The sequence below is a fragment of the Numenius arquata genome, chromosome 9 (genome assembly GCF_964106895.1).
Source record: "Numenius arquata chromosome 9, bNumArq3.hap1.1, whole genome shotgun sequence".
NCBI classification, from domain to species: Eukaryota; Metazoa; Chordata; class Aves; order Charadriiformes; family Scolopacidae; genus Numenius; species Numenius arquata.
The window spans coordinates 40,909,595-40,935,142 of record NC_133584.1 but is presented as its reverse complement, the minus strand read 5'-3'; the positions used below and the strand labels follow the sequence as shown (position 1 = coordinate 40,935,142).

General features: G+C 37.5%; 1 protein-coding gene across 1 annotated transcript in view; it reads left to right on the top strand.

The window, feature by feature from the left end:
* Positions 1–24,703, top strand: part of SH3YL1 (SH3 and SYLF domain containing 1) — a 40,750-nt gene extending 16,047 nt beyond the window's left edge. The window contains exon 10 of the mRNA XM_074153633.1: positions 24,114–24,703. Coding sequence (XP_074009734.1) covers positions 24,114–24,313 — 200 coding nt within the window. The 3' untranslated portion in view covers positions 24,314–24,703. The remainder of the gene's footprint in view (positions 1–24,113) is intronic.
* Positions 24,704–25,548: the final 845 nt, after the last annotated feature.

Here is a 25,548-nt window from a genome sequence, read left to right as displayed (position 1 = left end):
GTAATAGATCACAGTGAAAAGTCTATTTCAGGGAGAGTACTGTGATTTGACAGAGTATCTAAACTCTGTTGTCTGAAGGCCAAAATCATGATTGTATTTTTCATTTCTTCGTTCATATTATTACACATTTTCACTAAAAATCAAGATAGATTATATGTGTCATTGTCTTTACGTTCTCCTTCATCTTCTTTCCATACATGCTGTTGATGCGTGTTGTCTGTTGAGGAGACCGACATTGGAGGATCTTAAGCTGAGCTGTTGATGTGACTCCTGCAGATCAGAGACTTTCTGAGAATCAAAATTTGCTGTTCTACTGTAGGACTTTTACCAGGGAAAGAATGATTACTCTAGGGATCTGTTCTCAGTAGCTGTCATCCAAAAAGAAAGAAAAATCGGTCTTCTGTCCATTAAAACTAAATTTTCCATCTTACAAAACCCCATGCCAATTGAGAAGAGGTTTCTAAAAAAGTAGGAAAAGCTTGCACACACATATGCTATATTAAAGGGAGTGTGACAGAATCACAGAATGATATGATACGATATGATTTGCTCCATCCCTGGAAGTGTTTAAGGCCAGGCTGGATGGGGCTTTGAGCAACCTGCTCTAGTGGAGGTGTCCCTGCCCATGGCAGGGGGGTTGGAACTCGATGGTCTTTAAGCTCCCTTCCGACTCTAACCATTCTATGATTCATTCTATGATTCTATGATATGGGGTTGAAAGGGACCTCTGGAGACCATCTAGTTCAACGCCCCTGCCAAAGCAGGTCCACCTAGAGCAGGTTGCACAGGAACATGTCCAGGCGGGTTTGGAATGTCTCCAGAGAAGGAGACTCCACCACCTCTCTGGGCAGCCTGTTCCAAGGCTCTGCCATCCTCAAAGTGAAGAAGTTCCTCCTCATGTTTAGATGGAACTTCTTATGTTCAAGTTTGTGCCCATTTCCTCTTGTCCTGTCACTGGGCACCAGTGAAAAAAGACTGGCCCCTTCCTCTTGACACCCTCCCTTTAAGTATTTATAGGTGTTGATCAGATCCCCCCTCACTCTTCTCCGACTAAAAAGACCCAAGTCCCTCAGCCTTTCATCATAAGAGAGATGCTCCAGGCCCCTAATCATCTTTGTAGTCTTCTGCTGTACCCTCTCCAGCAGTTCCCTGTCCTTCTTGAACTGCTCTTCCATTCAGGTACAAGTGACAAGGTAGAAATCCTCCAGAGCTATGTGTTGATGGCTTTCAAGATTCTTTGAAATCAAAATGTAGGCTCAATTAGTCTACTACTGAGGACTCCTAACAATTTCTAGAAACACGCAAGCTTATCTTTGAGGTGTGCAAGAGGCAGTAGGATCTTGTGTAAATGACATGTCCTGCAAGAAATACTGTCTCACAGTAAATTTTTGTTTACCGAACAAGCTTGGCATGGTATATTTTGCTTTCTATTGCAGATTGTATTTCCGTAGGTAATGGTTCAGATGCTATCCAAACCCACAGAAGTACTATGTGTTTCTAAAAGCTAAAGAATTGTTACTATCACAGGGAAAAACCAAGGCTGAAGTCAATTTCCCTGAGTGTCTCAATACTGTAGCCTACGTGCATGTTGATCGGAAGCTGGGAAAGAGTTGCAGTCCCTTTCTCATCAGTAGCAAGGGGCATATCGAGTTTTTAGAATCATAGAATCATTCAGGTTGGAAAAGACCCTTGGGATCATCGAGTCCAACCATCTACCCTACTCTACAAAGTTCTTCCCTACACCATATCCCCCAACACCACATCTAAGTGACTCTTAAACTCATCCAAGGATGGTGACTCAACCACCTCCCTGGGCAGCCCGTTCTGGTGTCTGATCACTCTTACTGTGAAGAACTTCTTCCTAATGGCCAGTCTAAACCTACCCTGTTGGAGCTTGAAGCCATTCCCTCTTGTTCTATCGCTATTTGCTTGTGAGAAGAGACCAGCACCAGCCTCTCTACAATGTCAAGTAGTTATAGAGAGTGGTGAGGTCACCCCTCAGTCTCCTCTTCCTCAAACTGAACAGTCCCAGCTCCCTCAATCGTTCCTCGTGCGATTTATTCTCCAGGCCCTTCACCAGCTTCATTGCCCTCCTCTGTATCTGTTTTAGATAACTAATTCAAGAGAGAATGAAACTAATCTCTAAGGACTTACATTTTAGGTGTAATGGCTGGTTCAGGGGTAGGTTTTGATGTTGAGCAACAAGCTTGTCTGGGTTGCCAGTTGTTAGGACTGGCTTTTGGGTGGGGAGGGGAGAGGTTGGCATTGTGTTATGAGGTTTGGTTTTGCAACAGTTACAAAAGTAGTAGAAAGGTTGAAACGTTAATTCTTCTTATTAGATGGAAGAAGAGCTAGTCTTGTGGATAAACATTTTTAATTATTTTATATGGACCTGAATTATCTAGATAGGTAATGTAATATAACCAATTTCAAATGCAAGAAGAATGTTAAATGAAAAACATGTTTTCCTAAACTGATAATGTGATACTTGAACTCAGATGCAAGTAGATTGTTTTCATGTAACTGAATAATGCTTAAGGTAATGCATTTAGTTGTAAAATGAGGTTCAGTAATGCTTTAAAATGTTTCCAGAAACTTGGAAATAAGACAAATTTTATTTAAAAAAAAATAATAATTTGCAGACACCTTTACAATTCTGGAAAAAAACCAAAACCACCCTAATAGCTGATAGGGTTATTGTGATTCAATGAAGTGTGAAGTTTCTACAGTAGTAGAGATTTTTCTTGAGAGTGTTCAGATAAAGAAATTATATTTTCTTATGAGTGTGAAAGTCCTTGCCTTCTCCCTTACTAGAATTAGGGATTTGCAGCTTCATTTTTCTACTTCTTTCTGCTATGTCATACAATCTAATAAAAGTGCTGACTGGTCCTTCCAAGCTCTGTTACCACGATCTAGCTTTACTTTATCTGGATAGAAGGTTTCTGCAGAGTTCTGTACCACATCTGTAACATAAATGACCTGTGGTTCTTTAGTGGACTACTTGGGCATTGTAGACTCAGGAGAAGTTTATTTTATTAGGATAATTTTTTTAGATACATTAGGTTGATATTGTCACACTAGACTATCTAATCCTAGATACTAGTTTTTCATTAGTTTTATGATTTGTAGTTATTTCTGCTTGGGGTTCTGCCATGGAGCAGAAAGTAGTCAAAACTGTAGGTATATGGTTACTTGACTTCTGTAACCATACTTGACTATGTTGACCATCTGTCCTCCGAACAGTTTGCTGAATACTATACAATTCTGAAAACATTGCAGTGATGTGGTTTCCCAACTGAACTGGTAGCAGCAGGAGTGGTGATCTGCTAGTAAAAGCAGGAGCTGGGTTAAAGTGAATGTTGGTGAGAACTGAATCATTAACAGCCAATTTGTTCAGAATCAGAAGTTAGGTTTTTTCACTTTTTCATTAGCTCAGCTAATCAGAAAAGGACTGGTTCACATGTTTGGGAAAGAATCACTTAAAATTACCAAGATGCTGAAACAATCAGGAAACAGATTTTAGGCAGGAATGGGGATGAAAATACAAAAAACTTTTTCCTTCCAAATGCTTTTCTTTCACAATTATCAGAAATCGTCATGGACTTGAGTTCTCTGGCCTCGAAAATGTTTACTGCTAAGTGTTTCATTCTGCTTCTGCTCAGTTAATGTGTTCCCTTTCAGGAATTTTTATGAACAAGAGGGTGGGTCTATGGCTATAATATTTTAAGACAAAATGCTTACTGAAAACACAAAAGCGGTTCTTTTTGTAACAGTGCAAGTGCTTTGTCATAATTAGGAGAAAGTAATGATGCTGTTTGCATCTTTTAAGCAGTCATATGATTTGCTTAAAAAACTCATAAGAACTTGTGCCTGTAAAGGGTTTTTTAAGACTTCTCTCAGAAACACTGGCTTTCTTACCTTCCACAAGTACTTGAACTAACTATTTAAAAATCTGATTTTATCTTGGGGAAAACGTGTGCTGTCGTCTTTTGATTTTTGAACTGAATAAATTATGTATCTGCAGACATCGAACTCTTAAGACTTATGTGGTGCATAAAATCACCACACCCAAACTTGATTACACTAAAACTTAAAAAAAAAACCCAAACCACAAAATATGAATTGTAACTAGTTATTTCAGCAGAAACCTTTCACTTTGAAAAAAATATGAAAATATTAACAGATTGTTACTGCTCCATTATGCATATATTTGTATTCTTACATACTGAAAGAAGTGCTATATCAAGCCTACTGATGAAGACACAGAAACAGATGAGAAATTTGTCACCGTTTTTGAGAAGCTAAAAAAGCCTCCTTCCTTCAGTGATGGTTTGAGTGATTTGTCAATCTCATTATTAAAAATTCATGCCTTCCCATATGAATTTGTCTGCAGCTTTTAGACAATGATGTTTGTTGTGGCTTTCTTCACTATATTAAAGAGCCCTTTCCTACCCAGAGGGTTCATACCCTCTTGTTCCCTTTGAAACACTTGTGCTGTAATCAAATCACTTTTTGATCTTCCTCGATCTTTCTTTTGGTTGATAAACAGATTGATGAGCTCTTTGTCATAAGTCATTATCTCTTTCCTCTCAAATTTTAAATAGGGCTACAAATAGCAAATCCTGAGATCAATAAGATTTGGGCTCGAAAAAGGAATAATGAATGTGGACTAAACACCAGTTCTTACCTTTTCTATTATTTATTTATTTTAACCTTCTTATATATTGCTACTCTATCTTACAACAGTTGAGGCAATATCAACCCTTTTTCATCAGGTGGTACCATGAGGTTGTGGTAAACTTGGTTTGTCAAAACTAAATCCCTCTTGGAGATGCTGCTTTTCGTGGTTACGGTTCTCCAGGAATCAGATCTTTCCCAGTTTCCTATGGTTTCAGGGGTACTCTCAATTTTTCATTCAATAATCTATGAACAGCAGATGGTTCAGTAGATCTATGAAAATCTGTTTGCTGTGAGAATTCCAGGACAGATTTTCATGCCTCCTGAAATGTATTTTGTCAAGGAAACTTGAGGGTCTGTATGTGAATTTCTTTTTGTTAGTACATGATGGGGTTTTTTGTGGCCAGTTAAAAACATGTTAACTAAGCCAACGCGATTACATGGACTAAGAATCCATAGACTGCTTCTGATGTAAAAAGCTTAAAAAAAAAAAATCTGTTTTGCAGCTCTCTGAGGGCAATGGCATAATTTTTACTTGTGACTTCACCTCCTGTTTCACTTATTTTACTTGCATGCCTGTTCTGCAGTTCAGTTTCCATCTGACTTATGATCTTGTTATTTTTAGAGCTACTACCCTGTAGGATAATATTGATCAAACTCAGGGAAAAGACAAAATGTAACCTGGAACATGGACCATTCTAGCTGTCTCTGCATTAATTAGTACCTTTAATTACATGTACTTCTGAGCTTGTTTAAACACAGTGTAGTGAAACAATGGAATTTTTCCGTAGAGTTGCTGAAAGAGAGCATCACTCTATGTGCTCGCAACTTTAAAATAGGCTTGCTTTGCTAAATGTGTATTGAAGGAATTGCTTTATTTCTCTGCTATGCTTCTCTTAGTTTTAACAAAACTAGTACTATTTTGGAACAACTTAAATTTAACTGGAAGTCTAAAATGCAGCTATTTATAACAGCTATGCAGTTCCATATTTAGAAATACCCACTGACAAAAAAAGTTCTGACAACTACACTGTAAGAAAAATCTAAGTGTGCCCAAATCTCCTCTCGATGAGCAACTTTCAACTTGGGCATTTTTATTGTAATTAAGACTAAGCACTACAATAGTAAAGTAAAAGTATTTCACCAGTTTCAAGCCAATAAAATTCAGGTATCTCTGTGGTATGAGGCTAACTTTTCCCCACTGTGATACTTGAATTTTTGCTTTTCCTTTGTTGTCAGAAAGCAAATGCTTACAGTCTGTCTTTCTAGAATATTGTCAATATTGCAATTTTTACTTCTTTCACTGTTCTGGAACAAGATGATTTTAAATGGTGTCATCGTTCTGAAGATTCATTTGCTCACTTGTGTTGCAGTGAAAATGAATGAAAAGCTTTTAACTTTTAGTTAAGTAAGATTATAAAATGGTTTTTGTACCATGCTATTTGCATAGACCTGGGAGAAGGAATCCACAGGATTTTTGAAGGATGGAGGAAGACTCCATGGTTCACAATGAGGGGAAAAATGCATTTCTCTTTTGAACTGGAAATGAAATCATCCATGGAAACATGATTTATTTCTGTCACTGAGGCTGGCTGATATTTTAGAAATGTTTGCCCTGAGTCATTTTCACAGGCATTAGACTGTACACTTTTAAAAGTCTGTTCGTTAATGGGGGTGTGAGAACTCAGAGATAAATGGAATAATCCACCTCATGGAGAGCTGATAAAGGAAGCCGTTCTTTCAATTGAATTCCCTATATTTTCCTGTGACATTTCTGTGCTGTCACTCACTCCTTGTAGATGAGGAAGTTAACTGGTTAATGAAATTGTTCTCCCATTATGTGTCTTCATGGGGAAGTGGAGTACACATTTTTTATGGTGAATAAAAGATACTGATTTCAATAATTAACTGAAAACTGGATAAAATTATTTAAAAAAACCCAAACTCGCATAAAATCAGATATGTGCATATTCCTTTAGCTGCTGTGGATGTGTGCTGTGTATTTGGAACTGAAAAGAAGCCACTTTTCATTCTTCAGTTCATGCATTACTCCTTTTCCAAGAAAGGCAGAGATTTGCTGCAGGATCAAGTAGAACTATTTCACATTGTAAGCAAGAACCCTCATCAAGCTGTGCAGTAATCTGTTCCTTCTATACTATAATTTGAGGAGGAACTCTAGCAGATTATAAACTGTAAAATCAATAAGACAGCTCAGTGTGACTCATAGATACATCATATATCTCACTTTGTAAAAAATTTCTAAAATAAGTATCTGTCATAATCCTTCATGACACTGTCTACTAATTTACTAAACATGAAGAAGTTAACCCCATGGAAAGTAACTAAAGTACCTTTTTTTGTTTGGTGGTATTTTTTTTTTTGTTTTAAGAGTTTTAGCTAAGCTTGGTATATTTTTGTAGTTTTCGTGGCAAGGCTTGTGACATATTTATATTTAGTTACCGGAAAAATAAAACATCCATCTGGTGGTCCCCCACAGTATTAATTTTCTTGCTATTATGAGCTCTTTCTTAATACTAACCAAACCCAGGAAATCCCAGGAAATTATTTTTGAGACTATTTTTATCCCTGATTCACTTTTACTAGGATCGTACTATTACTATCATGAATGTAATAAGTCAGATAATCAAGCTGCTTACGGCTTATGTTGTGGCAAGCTGAGGGGAAAATATGTAGCATGCAGGACTTCACTGGTCATACTGAAACAAATAACTTACTGCCTATAATCAGCTAACTCAAAATACAACAAGGCACAGAGAAATTGAGGTCAGACGTGCTAGGATGAAATTAGGGTCTTTCTGATGTTCGCATGCATTGGCAGAGAGCTGTTATGCTAAATATGAACCAGACATACTGGCAAGGGGAACAATTTTCTTTTTGGCATTTTTTAATGACTTAAAAATTAGGAAACTAGACTTAAATAATTGGAAAATCTCAGTGCAATCTATGCTTATTTTTTAAGTGTAAAGCACTATTAAGGTGATAATTCTGATTTACAACAGTTAAAATGTGAAATTGTTCATGTGACCATAAAAATGTTAAAAGGTATAGGCTAAAGTCTTTTGTCTGAGGCCCTTGTAAAGCATGCAGCTTAATGTTTTAGCATATTTATGAAATAGATGCTTAAAAAGTTGTTTCAGAGCTGTGTACTGCATTAGATAGTATTTTCTTTCTGTATTGTTCAAGTAGTACAACAAAGGCAAATTTAAATTGCTTTCCTATCTATTTATCTAGAAAAGCCTTTGGGAGTATGGGAGCTTCTGCTTCATTAATACTAATAGAAGCCAAACAGGACTTTTAAGTACCTCAAGGAAGTGACAGTTATACAGGATTTCTATCCACTGCAGCAAAATGCTCTGTGCTTGATTGACTTGAGATGAAAGCTAACACCGATCTGAGAAATGGAGATCATTTTGCAGTAACGGTAGGGTGATGCTTTACAGATCCATCTTGATAGCAGGGACAAGAAAATTCACTACATCTGAAAACTGCATGTTTGAGCACATCCTGTCTTCCAAGTCCCCAAGACTCCCCTTATCTCTGGTGAGAGGCAGGAAGGAGATGGGAGGAAATGCTGCACATCTGTTCCTAGAACCATACTGAACATCTACTTTCTACTAAGCGCTAAGGGAAGGCTCTGATAATACTTTCCTTTTTCATGTACCCCTCTTCCCCCTTTCCTCTCAGTGGTGCATGTTTGTGTTCTTAGCAGATCCTTTGGTATTTAACAAGGAAAGTGTCAAAAGAAGATTAAAAAAAAAAGAAAGTAGAAAACTGCTGGCAGAAAAATCTGCCTTCGTGTTTGTTGCACATTGGACAAATTTGAGTTAGTGGGTGAATCCCATCTGCAAGACAGAATTTCATCACACTTGATCTAAGACATACTTTTTTTGCAAATGTAGTTACTATAAGCTTTTTCTTTTGAAGGAGCATCTACAAATCCAATATTTCACTTGACCTAAAAGTATATGTAGCATTGCATCATTTCATAAAAGTATGAAGAATACTGTCAACACCATTCTTAAATTTTAGCTGAAAATTGCAGAACTGTGTATTGTTTCATTTCATGAACTTTGTCATAACTGTGTACTTTTTGCCCGACTGATGTAATGAGTATTCAGCGAAGGTTGGCTGTGCCATCCTGGGAAGCATAATGTGGACACAGGCAGGGTCACGGTGGCAGTCCAGGATGCTTCATCCTCATGAGGGTGGATGTTGCAAGTTGCAACAAGTAATGCCTCCATGCAAGGCTGAAAAAATTTTCAATCAGTATTTCACAAAATGTTACCCTAAGAAACTGGCAGAAACTGTAATAGAATTAAGTTGGGTTTTGAATCTGACAGTACGTAGATTTGAGAAGCAAAGTGCAAAGACCATGTATTCAGGTTGAGATGTTAACTCTACATGTAGAGGAAACATGGAGAAACTTGTCAACATAATAAAAGATCTGCAAATCATTCCTAAATTGTCAGCTTGACCTGCATAAACCAGTGCTCAGTTCTCGTTACCGTACTGTGTTTTTCAGAATATGAAGGTTATGCTTAGCGTTGCGTCTCAGCTTTTGCAGTATGATTTCAGCACAGGCATTATTTGCATTAATGTAGTCTTGAACATAATAAAGCCCTTGACATTGATATAGTTTATTTGACCATTTCAGTTTGAATGAAAATGTAAATGTTTTTTGAAAAGGCAGAAAAATCCAAAAAGTAATCAGCAAAAGTACTGTTACGGAATTGACTCTTGCAAGCAGGAGGTGGTTTTTTTATATCCTAAATATCAAATACATCCACAGATGCTTGACAAAAAAGGCACTTCTTTAATGCAAAAGCTGAGTGTGCTGAAACAAAGATAGAAAGCATTCCATCAGCAGATGAAGATGATGAGCCAGCATGTTCCCTAGTAGGCCAGAAACTCAAAAACAGTGAAATATGTTTCATACTGAATGAGCTTAATTTGCACAGTAACTTAAACTTTAAATATAGTCAGGTCTGTTTCAATACTGATGAAACCACTGGTTTTGTTTGCTAGATGTGACACTGTTCAGTAGTGACATAAGTTGGTGACATGGAAGCTGCTTTGGAATGGTCCATTTCCAGCTTATGTAGAAGAGGTCAAAGATACGTGAGCCTTTTTCTAGGTTTTGTGAGTCTATTATAAAAGTGTGTATAACACCTCCATTCCATGGATACAGATTTGCAGCTGATGATGAATCTGTTGAGGCTCTGGAGCAAAATTGAGGGTAGTGTACCTTATATGGAATATCTATGGCTCACTTGGCTTTGTACTGGCTTTAACAACAAGTATTAAACATGGAGTAGTTTTTTCCAGCCACCATTTCTTTAGTAATAGAGAAGGTAGTTATTAAGTTATTCTGGAAATCAACTGGAGGGCTTTGCAACACTGGAAACCTGGGCAAAGTACCTAGTTGAAGTAATGCGTAATGTCTAGCTCTGCAGCAGATTCAGAAAACAGCATTTGCTGAGACAGTTCCCATAAGAGTGGAAGAGGGCTTAACATTTGGGTTTGCACTCCTTTCCAGGACTGGGGTGTGCATTTAGAAGTGAGAGCTATTAAAGAGTGTAGTTCCTGGAAATGACACAGGCCTTCCTTGATATTATCCGAGGTGCCTTGCATGTTTTGAAATTGCCTTAAATCTCCAGCTGCTATAATAAAACAGACATCAGGTCTTCTGGATACAAGGCACTTCTTGGCCTGTAGGTTATTGTAGGCTAGAACAAAGCAACTGGTGCCTGCCCTCCCTCTGGAGAGCAGGTTTGTGTAACTGATAGCAAAAATAGGCATTTAAAAGGTACTGCTTTACTACACTGTCCGTTACCCCAAAAAGTCCATCCTTGTTTTCTTAGTTATGAAGACGGAATTGTTTTCAGGTTTCAATGTTGAATTTAATTACTTTGAGAATCTTAAGAAGATTTTTTCAGAAAGTAGAGAAAGACAAGTGGTTTTGTTTACTTACCCAAAACAAGCCATAGTTAGTGGCAAAACAACAGCTAAAGCAAGAGATTATTTCTTCTGAGCGTGATTTGCTGAATATCATGTCTCCTGACCTTTGATCAGATGAGCATTATTGGAGATTAATTGGATCAATGGTGGCATATGACATACTTCCAAGTATCTGTACAGAAAGATTTATGCTTATATCTGATTATAGCAGATTAGTACCTGTAGATATAAAATGTCAAATCTACCGTGCATATTTAGGCCTTCCCAAACATCTGTTCAGTGAGATCTGAGGTTGTTGTTTTGTGTATGCTGAGGGTTTTTTGAGGTGAGTCTACATTTAAAAAACAAAATTAAAAAGGCCATTAAGTAAATTAGTAGTTTAATATGGATAGGACATTTGAGATTTCACTTGTAAGATTGAACAAACGCTTGGTTTGTAATTTGTTCAGAAACAACTAAAATGAAATTTGTGAGTAGGTATATGTCTGTTCTGCTCTAGAAGTGAGATAAAACCCTTTCTTCTTAGGTTAAAGGCTGAGAGGTGTGAGCTAAGAATGTGGAAAATGAAGCACGTTAGATTGAAAAAAGAACAGATCTGTAAACTGGTGTGATTCAAGAACTGAAATTATTTTCATGACTTCTAGTATTTAGAATACAGTTGGGCTACTATTTTTCTTTCTAAGTGAGTATTACTTTTCTTCTAAATAGGCATTAGCAGATGTAATATTTTGTTGCCATACAGGACCTGAAAAGTTAATTTCTTCAGAGAGTCCCAGTGTGCAACATACTACAATATGCTTCTGCTTTACCCTCTTTTCCTCATCCCTCACTGGGTGAAGTTTCATCTTGTCTTGAGAGAAGAAAGCCATGACATCTTTTAGTTTACTGCCCCCTTTTCCTTTGTGTAGTAACTCATATGGCACTTCCTTTCATCCTTTCTCTGACTTTCCTTGCTTTACTTCCATCTTAAGTCTTGAAAGACAGACCAGTTGTCACTTTCCAAAGATGTTGCTGCTGTAGGCCAATTGCCAGGCATAGGGATTGGTAAGGCCTGAGAACAGACATTGCCCAGTAAGTGCCCCTTAACATTATAAGGTATTTTTTTTCTGCTTATCATGACATTGTAACCTAGGCAATCCAGTAACCTGACTTAAATTTTGTGCAGCCTAGTGGTGAACATGAACTCAACATCACCTTTGTGGATCTGAGCCCCAGCTTTGAGCCAAAGTTCACGTTACCCAAGCAATATTTGTTGGAAACTGCTTATGAATAGTAAAGCCTCGGAATTCAAATATAATCAAAGCATGGACAATTAATTGCATTAAACTTCTGCATCCATAAAACATTACAAAGTACAACTATGTAACTATACCTAATGAGGTCTTAATCTCCAACATGCCAATTTTCCAAAAGTCTCATAGAATAAGATCCTGTCGTGTTTCTATTATTGCATGTAGTCATAAAGTGGATATTTTGAAGCAATGTTGTTTCAGTATTTTATAACATCATTGTGGAAATTTTTTTCCACAGTGATGTGATAAAATTCTGAAACATCAATGAGCCAGTCCTTTTTAATAAGGGAAATACATAATATATACAAGAGGTTTTTAAATTTGAGGAAATATTCAAAATGTTAGTCACATCCATTGCAGGCCATATATTTTCTGTTTCAGTAGAAGAATGTTGTTTTCTGTTGCAGTTTTCATAATTTTGATTGCTTTCTAAACTCTGAGTAGAAAAATTAGTTGTAACAAAAGATTATTTTTTGTTGTATGTGTGCATGTAGTTAGTAAGCATATGTACCTTTGTAGCTTTATTTCTTTACATCATACAATATCTTTTTCTGTGTTTTCATAGGTATTCTGTGAATTTTTGACTATTATCATAACATAAATGAAATAGTTTCCATTGTTTAGTTTCTAAAGAGGCAAGTTTAGTCACATACATGCATGCTTTCAGATAACTGAACTATTTCTAAGATTGTCTTTTAAAATATCGACAAAGTGTGTCTTCAATTGTTTCTTTATTCTTACTCATTAGAGTGTGGCACAGAATTGTTACGATCAAAACCACTGTTCATTCACGTATCTTGAATTTAAAACTAGTATTCATTTTTGTTTTAAAACTCTTACTTACAAGCAATTACAAAATGTAGTGGTGACGTAAGGCATGAGATCCTTAAAATTAAAGGATTGAACAGCTTGCAGGAAACTGGCATGTAGGAGTAATTAGTGGTTTCCTCAAAAATCCAGCAGTAAGCCTTATATCTTTCCTGCACCTACTCCTTCTCAGTTCCCTTCCAATGCTGCTTTGACTATCCCTGACACAATTCACCTAAGAAATCAAATCTCTGTAGGGCATAACTTTATGTTCATAAGTTATTTTCATAGCTACTGTTTTACATAATAGTTCAGAAATAGACATAAAATATAACGGAAACGAAGAGAGTAAGTTTAGACGTAGTAAAAGGTACATACTCCCCAGTATGACTGATCATACATAACCAAGACATCGGATTTGCCTCGTTCTTGAAAAGGGTGATGGATCACTGAGACGTTAGTAGTTTCAGCTTCATAATTCTTTGGAGAAAAGAGAGCTGAAGAATTAGCATTATATGAGACAACATACCATCCAATTTCTCTCTATAATTGCGTGCTGGACCACCAATATAATGTTTTGACTTCAACGTGGTTAATGCTGTTCTTAATTGTTTTCTAAATTAATATTGACAGGTCAGTTTTATGCCTGTTTCCTTAGTTTCTTTGAAATAGCTGCACCGTTTAATTCATGTGCTGCTATTTCTTCTTATGGTCAGGGAACAGATAAAGGCACTAATCACAATGACATCTTTATTTTCCCTCTCAGCTTTTGCATCACTCTAATCTCCTGGTTGCCAACTTCCTTTTTATTTGTCTTCGGTAATCTTGGAACAAGTTCCATTATTGTACACAGAGACCTCTCTCCTTTCAAAACCTACTAATGTTGAAACAGTTTATAGAACTGATGACTTTTTTTTGGATTAATGATCATCAAACTAAGGAGTAACATCTTTGTTCAATATTGTATTATGTTGAATTCTAATATGGCCCTGGGTTTCAAGTTCTGGGATTTGGAATACATCTATTCATATTCAACGTCTGTATCTCTCTATATTGAAGTTTCTTTATGTTATGTACACATCCCCTTTATTTTGATTTCTCTGAATCTTTATTGTTAGTTTTTGTAACTTCATTTGACCACTTAGCTCTATGTTGTCTAGTTTTATCGCCTGTTCTGCAGCTTTGGTTCAGCTCAGCCTTCAGCTAAAAGAGCAGCTCCGCTACATCACTAATACCTCTCTCATTCTTGTACCTCGGCTTTCTGTGGCTGTTCCTCCAGTGTTCTCTGCTCTCCTTCCCATTCCATTTTTTTCTTTGATCATTTCTTCATTCATGGCTCTCCTCCTCATCAAAAAATCTGTTCTGACAGTCTCTTGTGCAGATTCATTTCAAATTTTTTAATTGTTTTGTTGTGGTTTTTTTGTTTTCATTCAGTAATAAATCCATGATCTCCACAAAATGAGTTCTCTGTTCCTTCAGTTCTGTAACCCTTCTATTTAAACAGCTCTGCCCCTAGTGGTAGCGTGCAAGAAGTCAGTTATCTACAGGCATCTTACTTGACGGTAATAATCTATTTACTCGTTTTCAAGAAAAATTAGGTTAAATTGAAAATAAATACAAGTGGAGCAAGGAGTCACTGATATGAGATGGCTACATTATTTTTAGTGTAACAGTCTGAAGGTTTGAAAAAATGTTTTTTTGACTATAAAGGCATAAGGAAGTTAAATGCCAAGAAGGAAAGATTTCAGCCAAAGGCCAATGTCAACAAACAAAAAAATAGATGGAAACTAACAATGAATTACTTGAAGCTGGACATTAAGAAAGCTATCTTACTGACTGGGGGAGTACAGCTCTTAAATAGCCTCCCCAAATGACTAATAGGTGCAAAAAGAGGAGTGGCCAAAAAGGTGGTTTAATGTCTGGCAACACACCAGACTCCAACCTAAGTCTCAGAGAACGTGTTTTATTTAGTTACACACTCCCAGCCTCACCTTTATGGAGGTCTTGCATTACTGGATCATTCTATAGATCCTAACCAGTGTCTGTCCCTTCTCACCAGTCCATACTGGGTATCTTTCAGGAGGATACTGATATAAATATGATGGTGCTACTCATCCTCAGCTCATACCTTCTTTAAACTTTACAGCTTTCACAGATGCAGAAGATTCTCATTGTTCTATCCCCTCTACCTATATGTCCCAGGTATCCATCCTATCTTGTCACTTTTTTTTTTTTTACCCTTAAACTCTCGATCTCATCCAGCACTATCTCTTCCCAGTCTTAGCATCTCATCCTCTTTCATCTTATTAAGCCCATAGTTGATCATGTTGCTGCTATCTAATCTTCTTTTATCTTGTTGTTTTGTAGTTGTTAAGTACTATGCTGGACCCTCTTTAAAGCAGTTTCTCTTGCACCCAGTTCAAGCCATTGAGTCTATCTATCTTGATAAATTAAACATTGCCAGGGAATGTGCTTGGGCTCTGAAACTTTATAATTTATTCCATTAAATTGTTAGCAGGTTCCTGGTATGATTTTGATCTGGGAAAGGTAGTGGGCTGTCTTTAGTAATTTGGAAGTTAGCATGTGCCAGAGACTGTCCCCAGTAGTCAATATGAATGAAGCTACTCTCATCTGGAGATGCGGAGTTTAATGGCACGGACAGGGCCAGACTGGCAGTTGGCCTTGGTACTGCTCCTTTCACTGATGTAAATGTAACCGTTACTTCCAAGATGCTGGTGACCTCTTTATAACCACATATTAGAAATTGCATTCCATCCTCCCTTAATCTGACTGATAAATAGATAGATTAATTGTCATCTTCTGCTTTCTTTGATAACGTTTGTGCTCACTGAATTACATTGCTGGGCTATGTCTATAATCGCCTTTACATCTATATTTCCAGTGTGTCACTGAGAAGGTGCCCTTATCAGCTCTCTTTTTCTGTGTTAAGGTTTCCCAGCTAGCTAGTCTTTGTCCCTTTTCATTTGCTAGATAACATTTTCTGCAGACAAGTCATAACTGTCTTTGTTCCAGATCTATCTCTTCCTGTCTTACTCCTTTGTTAACTATTATGAGTTCAAGGTAAAAATGATTAAACAGAATCTGAAACTGCCTGTTGCTGACCACTGAAGAGCATGTGTGATCTCCAAGTTGAAGTTCTCACTTTCGAAGCAATGAGTCCTATAAATTGTTCTCTGAATACCATTTCAAAGACGCAGCCTTTGAGTCTCCACTTTTGTCCAGGCTTTTGTCCTGTTATGATTCAATTGTTGCAACATCCTTCTCTCTGACCTTTGCAAATTCAATATTCCTTTACTCTCATCTAGATTCAGTTCTTGCTTCAAAGTTAATTTCCTGCCCTATCACTTTGCCTGTCCGTTACATTCCTCCACTGACTCTTAGGTTACGTATGTCTGAGCTCAAACAGGACCAAAAGCACTCCCTGCCAGATCCAGCTTTCATCCCATTCTTGTGAGTATTACAGGTTGAAATTAGTGGTTCACCTACCTACCTCAAAGTTAAACTTAAACCATTCCTCTGCTGGCCTTTAGGCATCATCATGGCCCAATGCTGCTGCATTCCTCAAATTTTAGACCTTTAGTTGCTACTCTCATGAAGCCCTAGCACTAATTTGGAAGCTATCCCTGTCATTAGTAGTTACCCTGATGCCTTCAGAATTTACTACATGCTATTTCTTTTGCCCACCTTCCACATTCTAATGCACATCATGCTGGATCGAGCAGAAAATGTATCTCTCCAGTGCTTGCATTTCCTACCCAAATCCTACCCAAAATATAGCTCAGTAAGCTTCAAGTCTGAAAATATGAAGGAGGAGGGGCAGTGGTAAGCACTGGAAGAACTGGACCGGTTAAAACTCCTATTAACAGTGAGTGCAGGAGATGAATAGCTGTTGCTGACTGGATTCCTTACTCAAATACTAGTTCCACCCTTAAAGCTGATGTTCACTGTAGCGCAGTAACTCATATCCACCTCAGAATGAACCATAAGACATTTGTTGCACTTATTCTATCCTTCACCTGTCCTGCAAGGATCCAGTGCTATCTTTTAGTTTCCAGATCTAATTCTATTGGTTGATGAGCATAGCAAATCCAGAAACATCTGTAAGGTATTTACTCTTGCCATTTAATGCCTCATCTCATTCCTGATATTGCTTGTCCACTAACGAATCTTTCCCTTCAGCCCCTTACTTTATTAAACTCTGATCCTAGTCTTAACCCTAACAGGAGCCCAGTTGCTCTGTCAGTCCTAGGCTAAACTGATTTGTTTTTGCAAAAAGGAACAGCCATCCGAGCTTCTCGTGGGACTGGTCGTGAGCTAAGCTTTTTATTACGTATTTGAATTCCTGCTCTAAGCCTACCTTTATCATCACAATGCATACTGACCATCATTAGGAGACCAGCAGTTAAATAAGTTCTTTCATTAAAATTATTTATTAGAACTAAGCAATGGGCATGAGCCATTCAGCCTGAACCCTAATCTTTGCTGTGGGAGAAGACACTTTTGCAAGAACTGCCATGGAGAAAGACTGCTCAGTTCATGTAGCTTAAACCAAAATCAGGATCAAAGTACTTTATGAATTCACTAATGACAGATAATTAGCTAGTAATCTGTGAAGTACACATTCAGGATCAATATCAGCATTACAACAAATGAATCACAGTATTAGACAACTAGAAAAAGTAAACAAACACCTGTGGTTTCTAAATGCAACCTCAAATAGTTTCAGTTGCACTTCCAGGCATGCATGCTGATCAAGTATTATGTGTTCAATCTATCCACATCGATTCATGCACATCCCCTCTCACGGGCAGTGCGGGTTATGAGCACGCACAATCTGTTCTCGCAGTGGCAGTTCTCCTACTTGCACAAACCTCTTGCCAGAAATGTGGCTACTGCAGATCTCTGCGTGCTCCTGCGCTGCCCTGGCTGGGCACAAGCCAGTCACAGGGTCTGACAGGGAGGCTGGTCTGTCTGGCCTAGACAGAGGTGATGCTGGCAAGCTGATTTCCATTTGTATCAAATCGGGTTTGGATTAGGGCTGTTCTGGTCCAAACTCTGTCCACCCCCAATTACAAATTTTCATGCTACTTCTCTACTTCAAGGTTGCTTTGTTTCAAAAGTCCCTTTATGAGGTTTTTCACCAAATCACGTAATGGTTGAGGTTGGAAGAGGCCTCTGGAGATCATCTGGTCCAACCTCCGTGCTCAAGTAGGGCTACCGAGAGCCAGTTGCCCAGGTCCATGTCCACACAGCTTTTGAATACCTCCAAGGATGGAAACTCCACAACCTCTGTGGGCAACCTATTCCAGTGCTCACCCTCACGGTAAAAAAGTGTTTCCTGATGTCCAGACAGAACCTCCTGTGTTTCAGTTTGTGCCCACCTCCTCTGCTTTGGTCACTGGGCACTACCGAAAAGAGCCTGGCTCCATCCTCCCTTCAGGTATTTGTAGACATTGATGAGCCGTCTTTTCCCTTGGCTGAACAGTCCCGACTCTCTCAGCCTTTCCTCACAGGAGAGATGCTCCAGTCCCTTCATCATCCCCACAGCCCTTTGCTGGGCTCTCTCCAGCATGTCCATGTCTCTCCTGTACTAAGAAGCTGAGAGCTGGACCCAGCACTTCAGGTGGAAGGATCACCTCTCTTGATCTGCTGGCAATACTTTACCTAGTGCAGCCCAAGATACTATTTGCTGCCTTCGCCGCAACGGCACGTTGCTGGCTCAGGTAAAGCTGTTGAATCAAGTTAACGGTCCTCTTCCTCTTTAACATGTCCAGTTGGGGCCTGATAATAGTCTTCCTTTTTAATATCATAATTTGGGGCAAACATCCTTCAGGCAGTTTAGTATAACCAATGTATGTATACACACACAGTATTTACTTTTACAATCGTACCTTGTCAGGTGGTGTTGTCCAGACCATTTGCTAAGAGTGGCTATTAAAATATCCTGTAAACACTTCCTTGTTGCTGGCACCAACTATCAGTTTTTACTCAGAAATTTGCAGATTCTTTCCTGAACTCTAATTATAAACTCAATACTAATTCTTTCCAAACAAAAGTTCTTTTCCCATAATGGATAAAGAACTAAGATTTCTGTCTGCTCATTGTTAGTTGCAGCTCTCATCCTAAACCTCTGAGCAATACCAGAGGTTGTTAATGCCACTGAATGCTGTACTAGTGATAGTAAACCTTTTTGATACTTGATATATTTGTTTTTAAAAGCATAGATGTTTGCATCTGCCTAAATCCATTAGTTGTTTTCCATCCTTTGGTCTGTTTGTTGGTTTTCTCTTACTTCTGCTGCACAAACAGGGCTCATGTGGTTGCTTAGTTTTCTAGGTCTCCATTTAATCAATGAGAATTCTATTACAGCTTTTCTGTAAGCTGACACTTTTTGGTGGAGCTTTTCTGCCGGCACTATATAACTTTTGTCCTCTCTGATGCTGGAGATTCATCTGACTTTTAACATTTAGTGTGGCAGTTCCAGTCATTTCTCTCTACAAAAGTAGAAGTTAGTATGTGGAATGTGTTTGCTCATTCAGATGGATTTTTAAATAATGAAAAGTATAGCCAGGCATTCTAAAGGTTGCACTAAAAAAATTGAGTAAGATTGGAAGACTATTCAGTTTCGAGGAAAACTGTATCTACCCAGACAATCACATTTTGACATGGTATGTGGCGTCCCAATGGAAGCAATGTTATAACCTTTCAACTTCAGAAGAAATCAGATCCACAGCCCACTTACTAAAGAAGAGACTTAGCAGAAAGTGCATAATGTATGGACAGTCAATGACGGGATTACCCTGTTGGTCATCAGTACCCTTGATCAGATGGCTCGTTGGCTGTGACAGCTGAGTCACAGGGCTCCTTCTTTGCAAGTTCTTTAATATGGTTTAGATGAATCCAAAATCAGCAGTGTTCACTTACGGTTTCTAACATATAGGCACGCACATGACCCACAAAATCATGCTAGGTCTTTAGTTGCTGACAATTAGTGAATTTTTGCAAAATGGATGTTTAGCAATCTCACCACTAACCTCAATCACATGAAACTTCTTTCAGTTTTATTGCTGTGTCAATGGCCAAAAGCAGCACTTTGCAGTTTTTGTATAATTCTTCTGCAAGCTCTTCAGCATCATTCAATGGCTAGGGGATATATACATCTATACCAGTAAAATTATATATGGAACCCACAGCTGGAATGTACGATTCTGTCTTTTAACTTGGATTAAGTTTTTGAAATCATAATAAGCTGAACCCAAATGATGTAAAATGCCTGTTTTTCCCTAAAACCCAGTCTTAGAATCAGCCTATGGGTTTACTAATATTTTATAGGTTCACATTACAATGTGAAACTAGTGGCTACATCTACTAGTAAATTAAACAGTGTGAAGGCATGGGCCCAAGCACTGTAACTCAGTTACCCATGTGGTTGTGTTGTTAGAAAGTTCCTTGACATTATTCTTACCTAGCACTTTCCCAGTTAATTCACAGATGTGGTTTAGGAGTTACTCCAGTATGGAAACCAGTAGGTAGTTTGGACGTGGCTCTCCTCTCTGGATGGTGAGTGTTTACTAGTATGTATGTGGCCAGTCTATGCCTGTTGGCCTCAAAGTCAAAGAAAGCCTCTGGCACTCTTCAGCTGACTAATAGAACTGCAACCAGTGTATCTGCTCTATAGCAACTTTCTAGAGAAGGCTTTCCTTCTGCAGTAAATGTGCTGTAATTAAAGATAGCTTTAGCGCTTTTTCATTCATTCTAGGGCTGGTACTGCAGCGCACCCAAGAGGCCATAAATTCACTCTAGTTTATACGTCATCAAGTCCTTAATCCATAGCAGTAGTCCTTACCAAAAAAGTTCAAATCATTCTGGTACGTAAAGATGAAAAAAAATGAAAGGATATTGTGGTCAGAGCAGTTTGTTATCAAGCATACACCATACCCATGTATGCTAGAGCATTGAATATGTATGCTGCCTGCTGCACTAATTGATCTTCAGCCAAAATTTCTGTATTGCTGTTTTGACCACTGTGGTTGTAGAAGTGTGCTGTGTGTAGTCAGATACCATTAATTAAGGATTTTCCGCGGTGTAATTTGTTTTTATTCCAGTGTGCATACTCATAAATCTCAATGATTTCGGTATCATATGCTGTATGTAGCACTGTAGCACCATCTTGTGTGAGCTGCAAATGTGGTTTCAATATACGCATTCAGCAATCTATCAGACTATAACAATTTTATGTAAAACCCTTTCATATAAAACTGAGGTTGGGAAATGAGAACATGAAATAGCTCCCCCTTATAATATATGTGGAAGATTTCATAACAGTGCATTCATTTAAGATACCTATTTGTTAGGATGATCCATATAAATATGAGGTATGGGATGCTGCAGCCTGCAGGCAATAAATATGCATTTTATTTGTTTTATGTTACAAAAATGCAGAATTAAAGCACAGGGGTTATAATCTTTGTGAGAAATAAAATGAAACTATAGTATGGGAAAGAGCTGCTAGGGAAAATTAAGTAGGAATTCTTATGAAATAGCTGACAGGAATAAAGCTGGAAAATGCCTTTAAATGATAGCAGGTAGCAAAGGGGGCAAGGACGCGGAACTTGGTGTTCGTAATCAGCTGTAGTGTTTTAAGGTTTCCGTGTGTTGATACACAGAAAGATACACATGTGAAAAGATACACATGCACAGGGGCCAAAAATGGGAAAGGAAATGCATAAAACAATCTTTTCATGTGACAGAGCAAACAATAATTGGAGGCGTGATTGTGGCACATCAGTTGCGCTCCTACACTTTATCTCACACGCATTTCTTTTGTTCCACCTTGTCATGCTTTAATTTGTGTCTAGTTTCCCTTCATTTTTCTTCCTACTTTTTCTGAGCCAATTTTAGTATGTTCAATAGTTTGTATAAGAGGAATTACAGTCTTGCTCTTAATGCAAGTTCATCCATGGAGGACGTAACTATTACTTGCAGCCATTGCTACAAGTTCAGCACATTAAAGCGGTGATGACAGTTCTTCTATTGCATGTAATGAAAAGAAGTTCTCACCATCACTTTTAGCACTTTCAGTCTCTTCTTTTGTGCTGTCAATTATCTATTTTTTTCCAAGTATATTGCCATAGTTTGGACAGTTATATAATAACTCTAATTTTTCTTGAGTGATTTTCCATTTGAACGTTTAGGTGGATGGAAACACACATGGTTAAAAATGCAAAGTGTGAGCATTTGTAGCCTTCACTGTAACTTATAAAATGTGCTTTTACCCATGGGTGCTGCCTGAATGTGGCACAGGAGCAAAACACACCCCCTCTTCCTTTTTATATGCAACTGGGTCATAACCGTTTTCATGCCTGAACACCTAAAGAGTCCTGAGCCTCAGTATTCTCTTACTGTTCTTCAATTAAAACTAGGAGTAAAAAGTCAAAGCATCTTTTCTTTTTGTGGTTTTTGCTATGATTTCCCCAATCAAAATATCTAGCTTCAAACCACACTTTGCATGGGAAGACATCATATCATCCTGACTGCATCAAATGCTTGAGTTCTTGGAGGAAGATTATGTAATTGCTGAATACTCAGTCTGTCAGGGTTTCAGGTGTAAAAGTAAAAAAAGATATTTAGAAAAACTGTTTTGCTGCCTTTTTTTTTTTTTTTTTGGTAGGAGTAACTGGTGGAGCACACAGGTATTCTCATTTGGTTTTGTTTTCACATCAAAAGAAATAGTGGTGTGCGATCAGGTGAATACAGGTGTCAGGAGAGAGAGACTGTGTGATCAAGGAAGACAGCATTTGACTTCTCTGCAACCAACACTCTCCCAGCACATGGCCAAATAATTCTTTATTAATCTTTGATGATTGATAAAAATGCAGATCATGAAGGGAAAGAACTGGACTATGGAATGAACATATATATTGACAGATGCTGGGGGAAAAAAAATCTATGCTGTTTATGCATATATTTGTAATCCATTGTCTTCTGTCTGTCCTGTTTTGGCTACAATTTGTATTTGGGAGGCTTGGGGGGAAAAGGATTTTTCCTCTTTATTTTGAAGTGATAAACGGAACTAGAAGAAAAGTTCTGTGGGTATCATTTGTTAACCACGGACTGCCAAAAAAAAGGTTCTATCAGTTCTTCTCTCACCATCCTTTCTAGCTCCGTACTTGCAATGTGTAGACTAAGCAGAGCTTGGTTTTTTCATTTTGCAACACAGTTCTGGCAGCAAGCAGGTGCAGCTAATGCTAAAAGCCTTTAATCTTGCATGTTTGAGCATTTTTGCAGCAATACATCTTGAAATTTCTCTACCTGACTCTGTAAATGTCTTCATTATTTTCTCTTAACTAGTCTTCCATTGCACCTTCCATTTTTCACTTCTAGATCCAGTAATGCGAGAGATTTAACTGTTTTCTAAATCAACATTAAACAAATGCAACTACCTTGTATAGTTCAGACAGTTAAAGGAATTGAGAGCAAACATAGTTATTAGCAAATTGAAGATATTCACTTAGATTAAAACTTCAATAATAATAAACATTGAGATATTGGCTAAAAAAGTGTCAACAGGAATGGAGGCGGGAGTATTCAAGACTTCAGATGTTTTAAAATTAGATGAGAAGACTCATGGCATGATTCCAACCCCAGCTAAGGACTGAAAGAGTTATTTAAGAGACTGGTGGAAAGAGAATAAAAGCTGTTTGTATATGTGGTCTAAAATACCACTGTGCAAGCCAAGTCACTTCCAGTTCACCGAAGCATAATCAGTTCTTTGCACTAGTACATTTTGTGGGTTTTGTTTAACACGCAAGATACATCAAAATCCTAGACACTGCAAACCCTATGGAAAGAGAAGGGAAGAGCTGTGGATATTTTGTATTTTACCATCCTATATCCTGAGTATTGATAAAAAAAATCAAATCCCTGCTTCAAGTTTTGCAGTTTCTATGAAGAAACTCCACAGAGAACACATACCAAAAGTAAAACCTGAAAGTGTATCTGTTCAGCAATCTTTCAGGAAGCACTTGCACTTTGTTCAACACACCGATTTTGTTCCTACTGTCTCTGTGTGGCTGTATGAGGCATAGAGAAAAAATTGCTGATCTTTATTTTCTATAGAGTACTACTTTATTAACTAGACTGTGCTGATAGAATGGAATCCAAATTTCACTTTCCTAAGAATGTAATGGAAATGGAGGTCTTTTTCATCAGCAGTTTATATGCTCAGATAAATTATTTTGGTGTCTTTGTCAATGTTTTATGCTGTCATTTAAGAATATTGTATTTAAGGACGTGCAGTTTAGTAATTTCCTTTTTATTTAATTCCTTTCACTTCAGGTAACTCTTGGAGTAATCCAGTGGAAGTGACTGCACTTTACTCATTCGAAGGACAACAGCCAGGTGACTTGACTTTCAAAGCTGGCGACAAAATCACAGTCACAACCAAAACAGATTCCCAGTTTGATTGGTGGGAAGGAAGCATAGGAGGAAAAACTGGCATCTTTCCAGCCAACTATGTTGCCATAAGTAACAATTAAATTTGTATAGAAGAAAATATTGAAGCAGTAATATATTTACATTGAAAAATATATTTTAACTTTTCAGATTTTATTAAAATGAGATTCTTGATCAAGACTATTCTAACACAGAATTGAAATGCCTTAAATGACCTTAACTTTTCCTAAACTTATTTCTTAGATAAACAGTAGGTGATAGTCAATTTATGATGAAATTTTATTTTTGAGCAAGGTGCTATATAAAAAGTACTCCAATTTGTGTCTAGTTTCAATTCTGTCTTGCTATATGGATTTATTTTTTACATGAGGGAAAAATTACAAACAATTTAAATGCTGAAAAATACTGGTTTCTATTAAATTATGTTTTATGGTCTCTTTCTACAATAAATGGTCTCAAATTTGCTTCAAACCATCTCTGAGTTGGAGTTCTTTACTTTTACTAAACACAGATATTTTTTCACAGGTATGGCAGAAGAAATTACCTTCATACTTGGTTTTAAAAATCACTTTAGACATTGTAATCTTTTTTATTACCTACTTTAGGTCTGGTCCCGGATGTTTGCCCTTGCATACAAAGACCTTTTTTAAACAACTCTAACAGTTAAGCAGTTCAGCTTCTCTGATAGCTTATATTTCCTTTGTAATTGAAGAATTTAAGCACTTCTGAAAGTTTGTTTAATAAAATGCATGAATAGTCCCTCCCAGAAAATACATAGTCTTATGATGTCCCTTGATTCCCGCAGGAGCTTGTTCCACAGATGGAAAGCAAGATAGAGAAATCTTTGCCTAGTTCACAAGTGAGCTTGTACAACTCTTCCTGCTTCTTCCCATTCAAGTTTGTTTTTTTTTAACATTTAATCTTTAAGGAAAGAGCAATGTAGAGTAAGTTACAGAGTAAATAGACTAAATTATTAACAGTAAGGTAGGGAAGATGTTTCTGTAGATTGTATGTAGTAGTAATTTATAGCACTGTCATTCTCAGATTTCAACTTAATTTTGAATATTTTCACAAATCAACTTCATTTTACAGGTGCAGATATTGACTTGATGTGACAAATCAGAGCAGAGGTGAGAATGACACTTGGAGTTTTTCATGTTCATCCTTTCAGAAACCGAGATGCTTGCGTAAATGTCACAGTTGAAGAAAAAAAAAAAAGAATGAATACTTAGGTCTTTTTCACCTTCAGCAGGAGTTTGGGTCTTGCTTGGTTTCTAGTGGACTCAAAGATATTCCTCATAATAGTTTAGAGGACTAA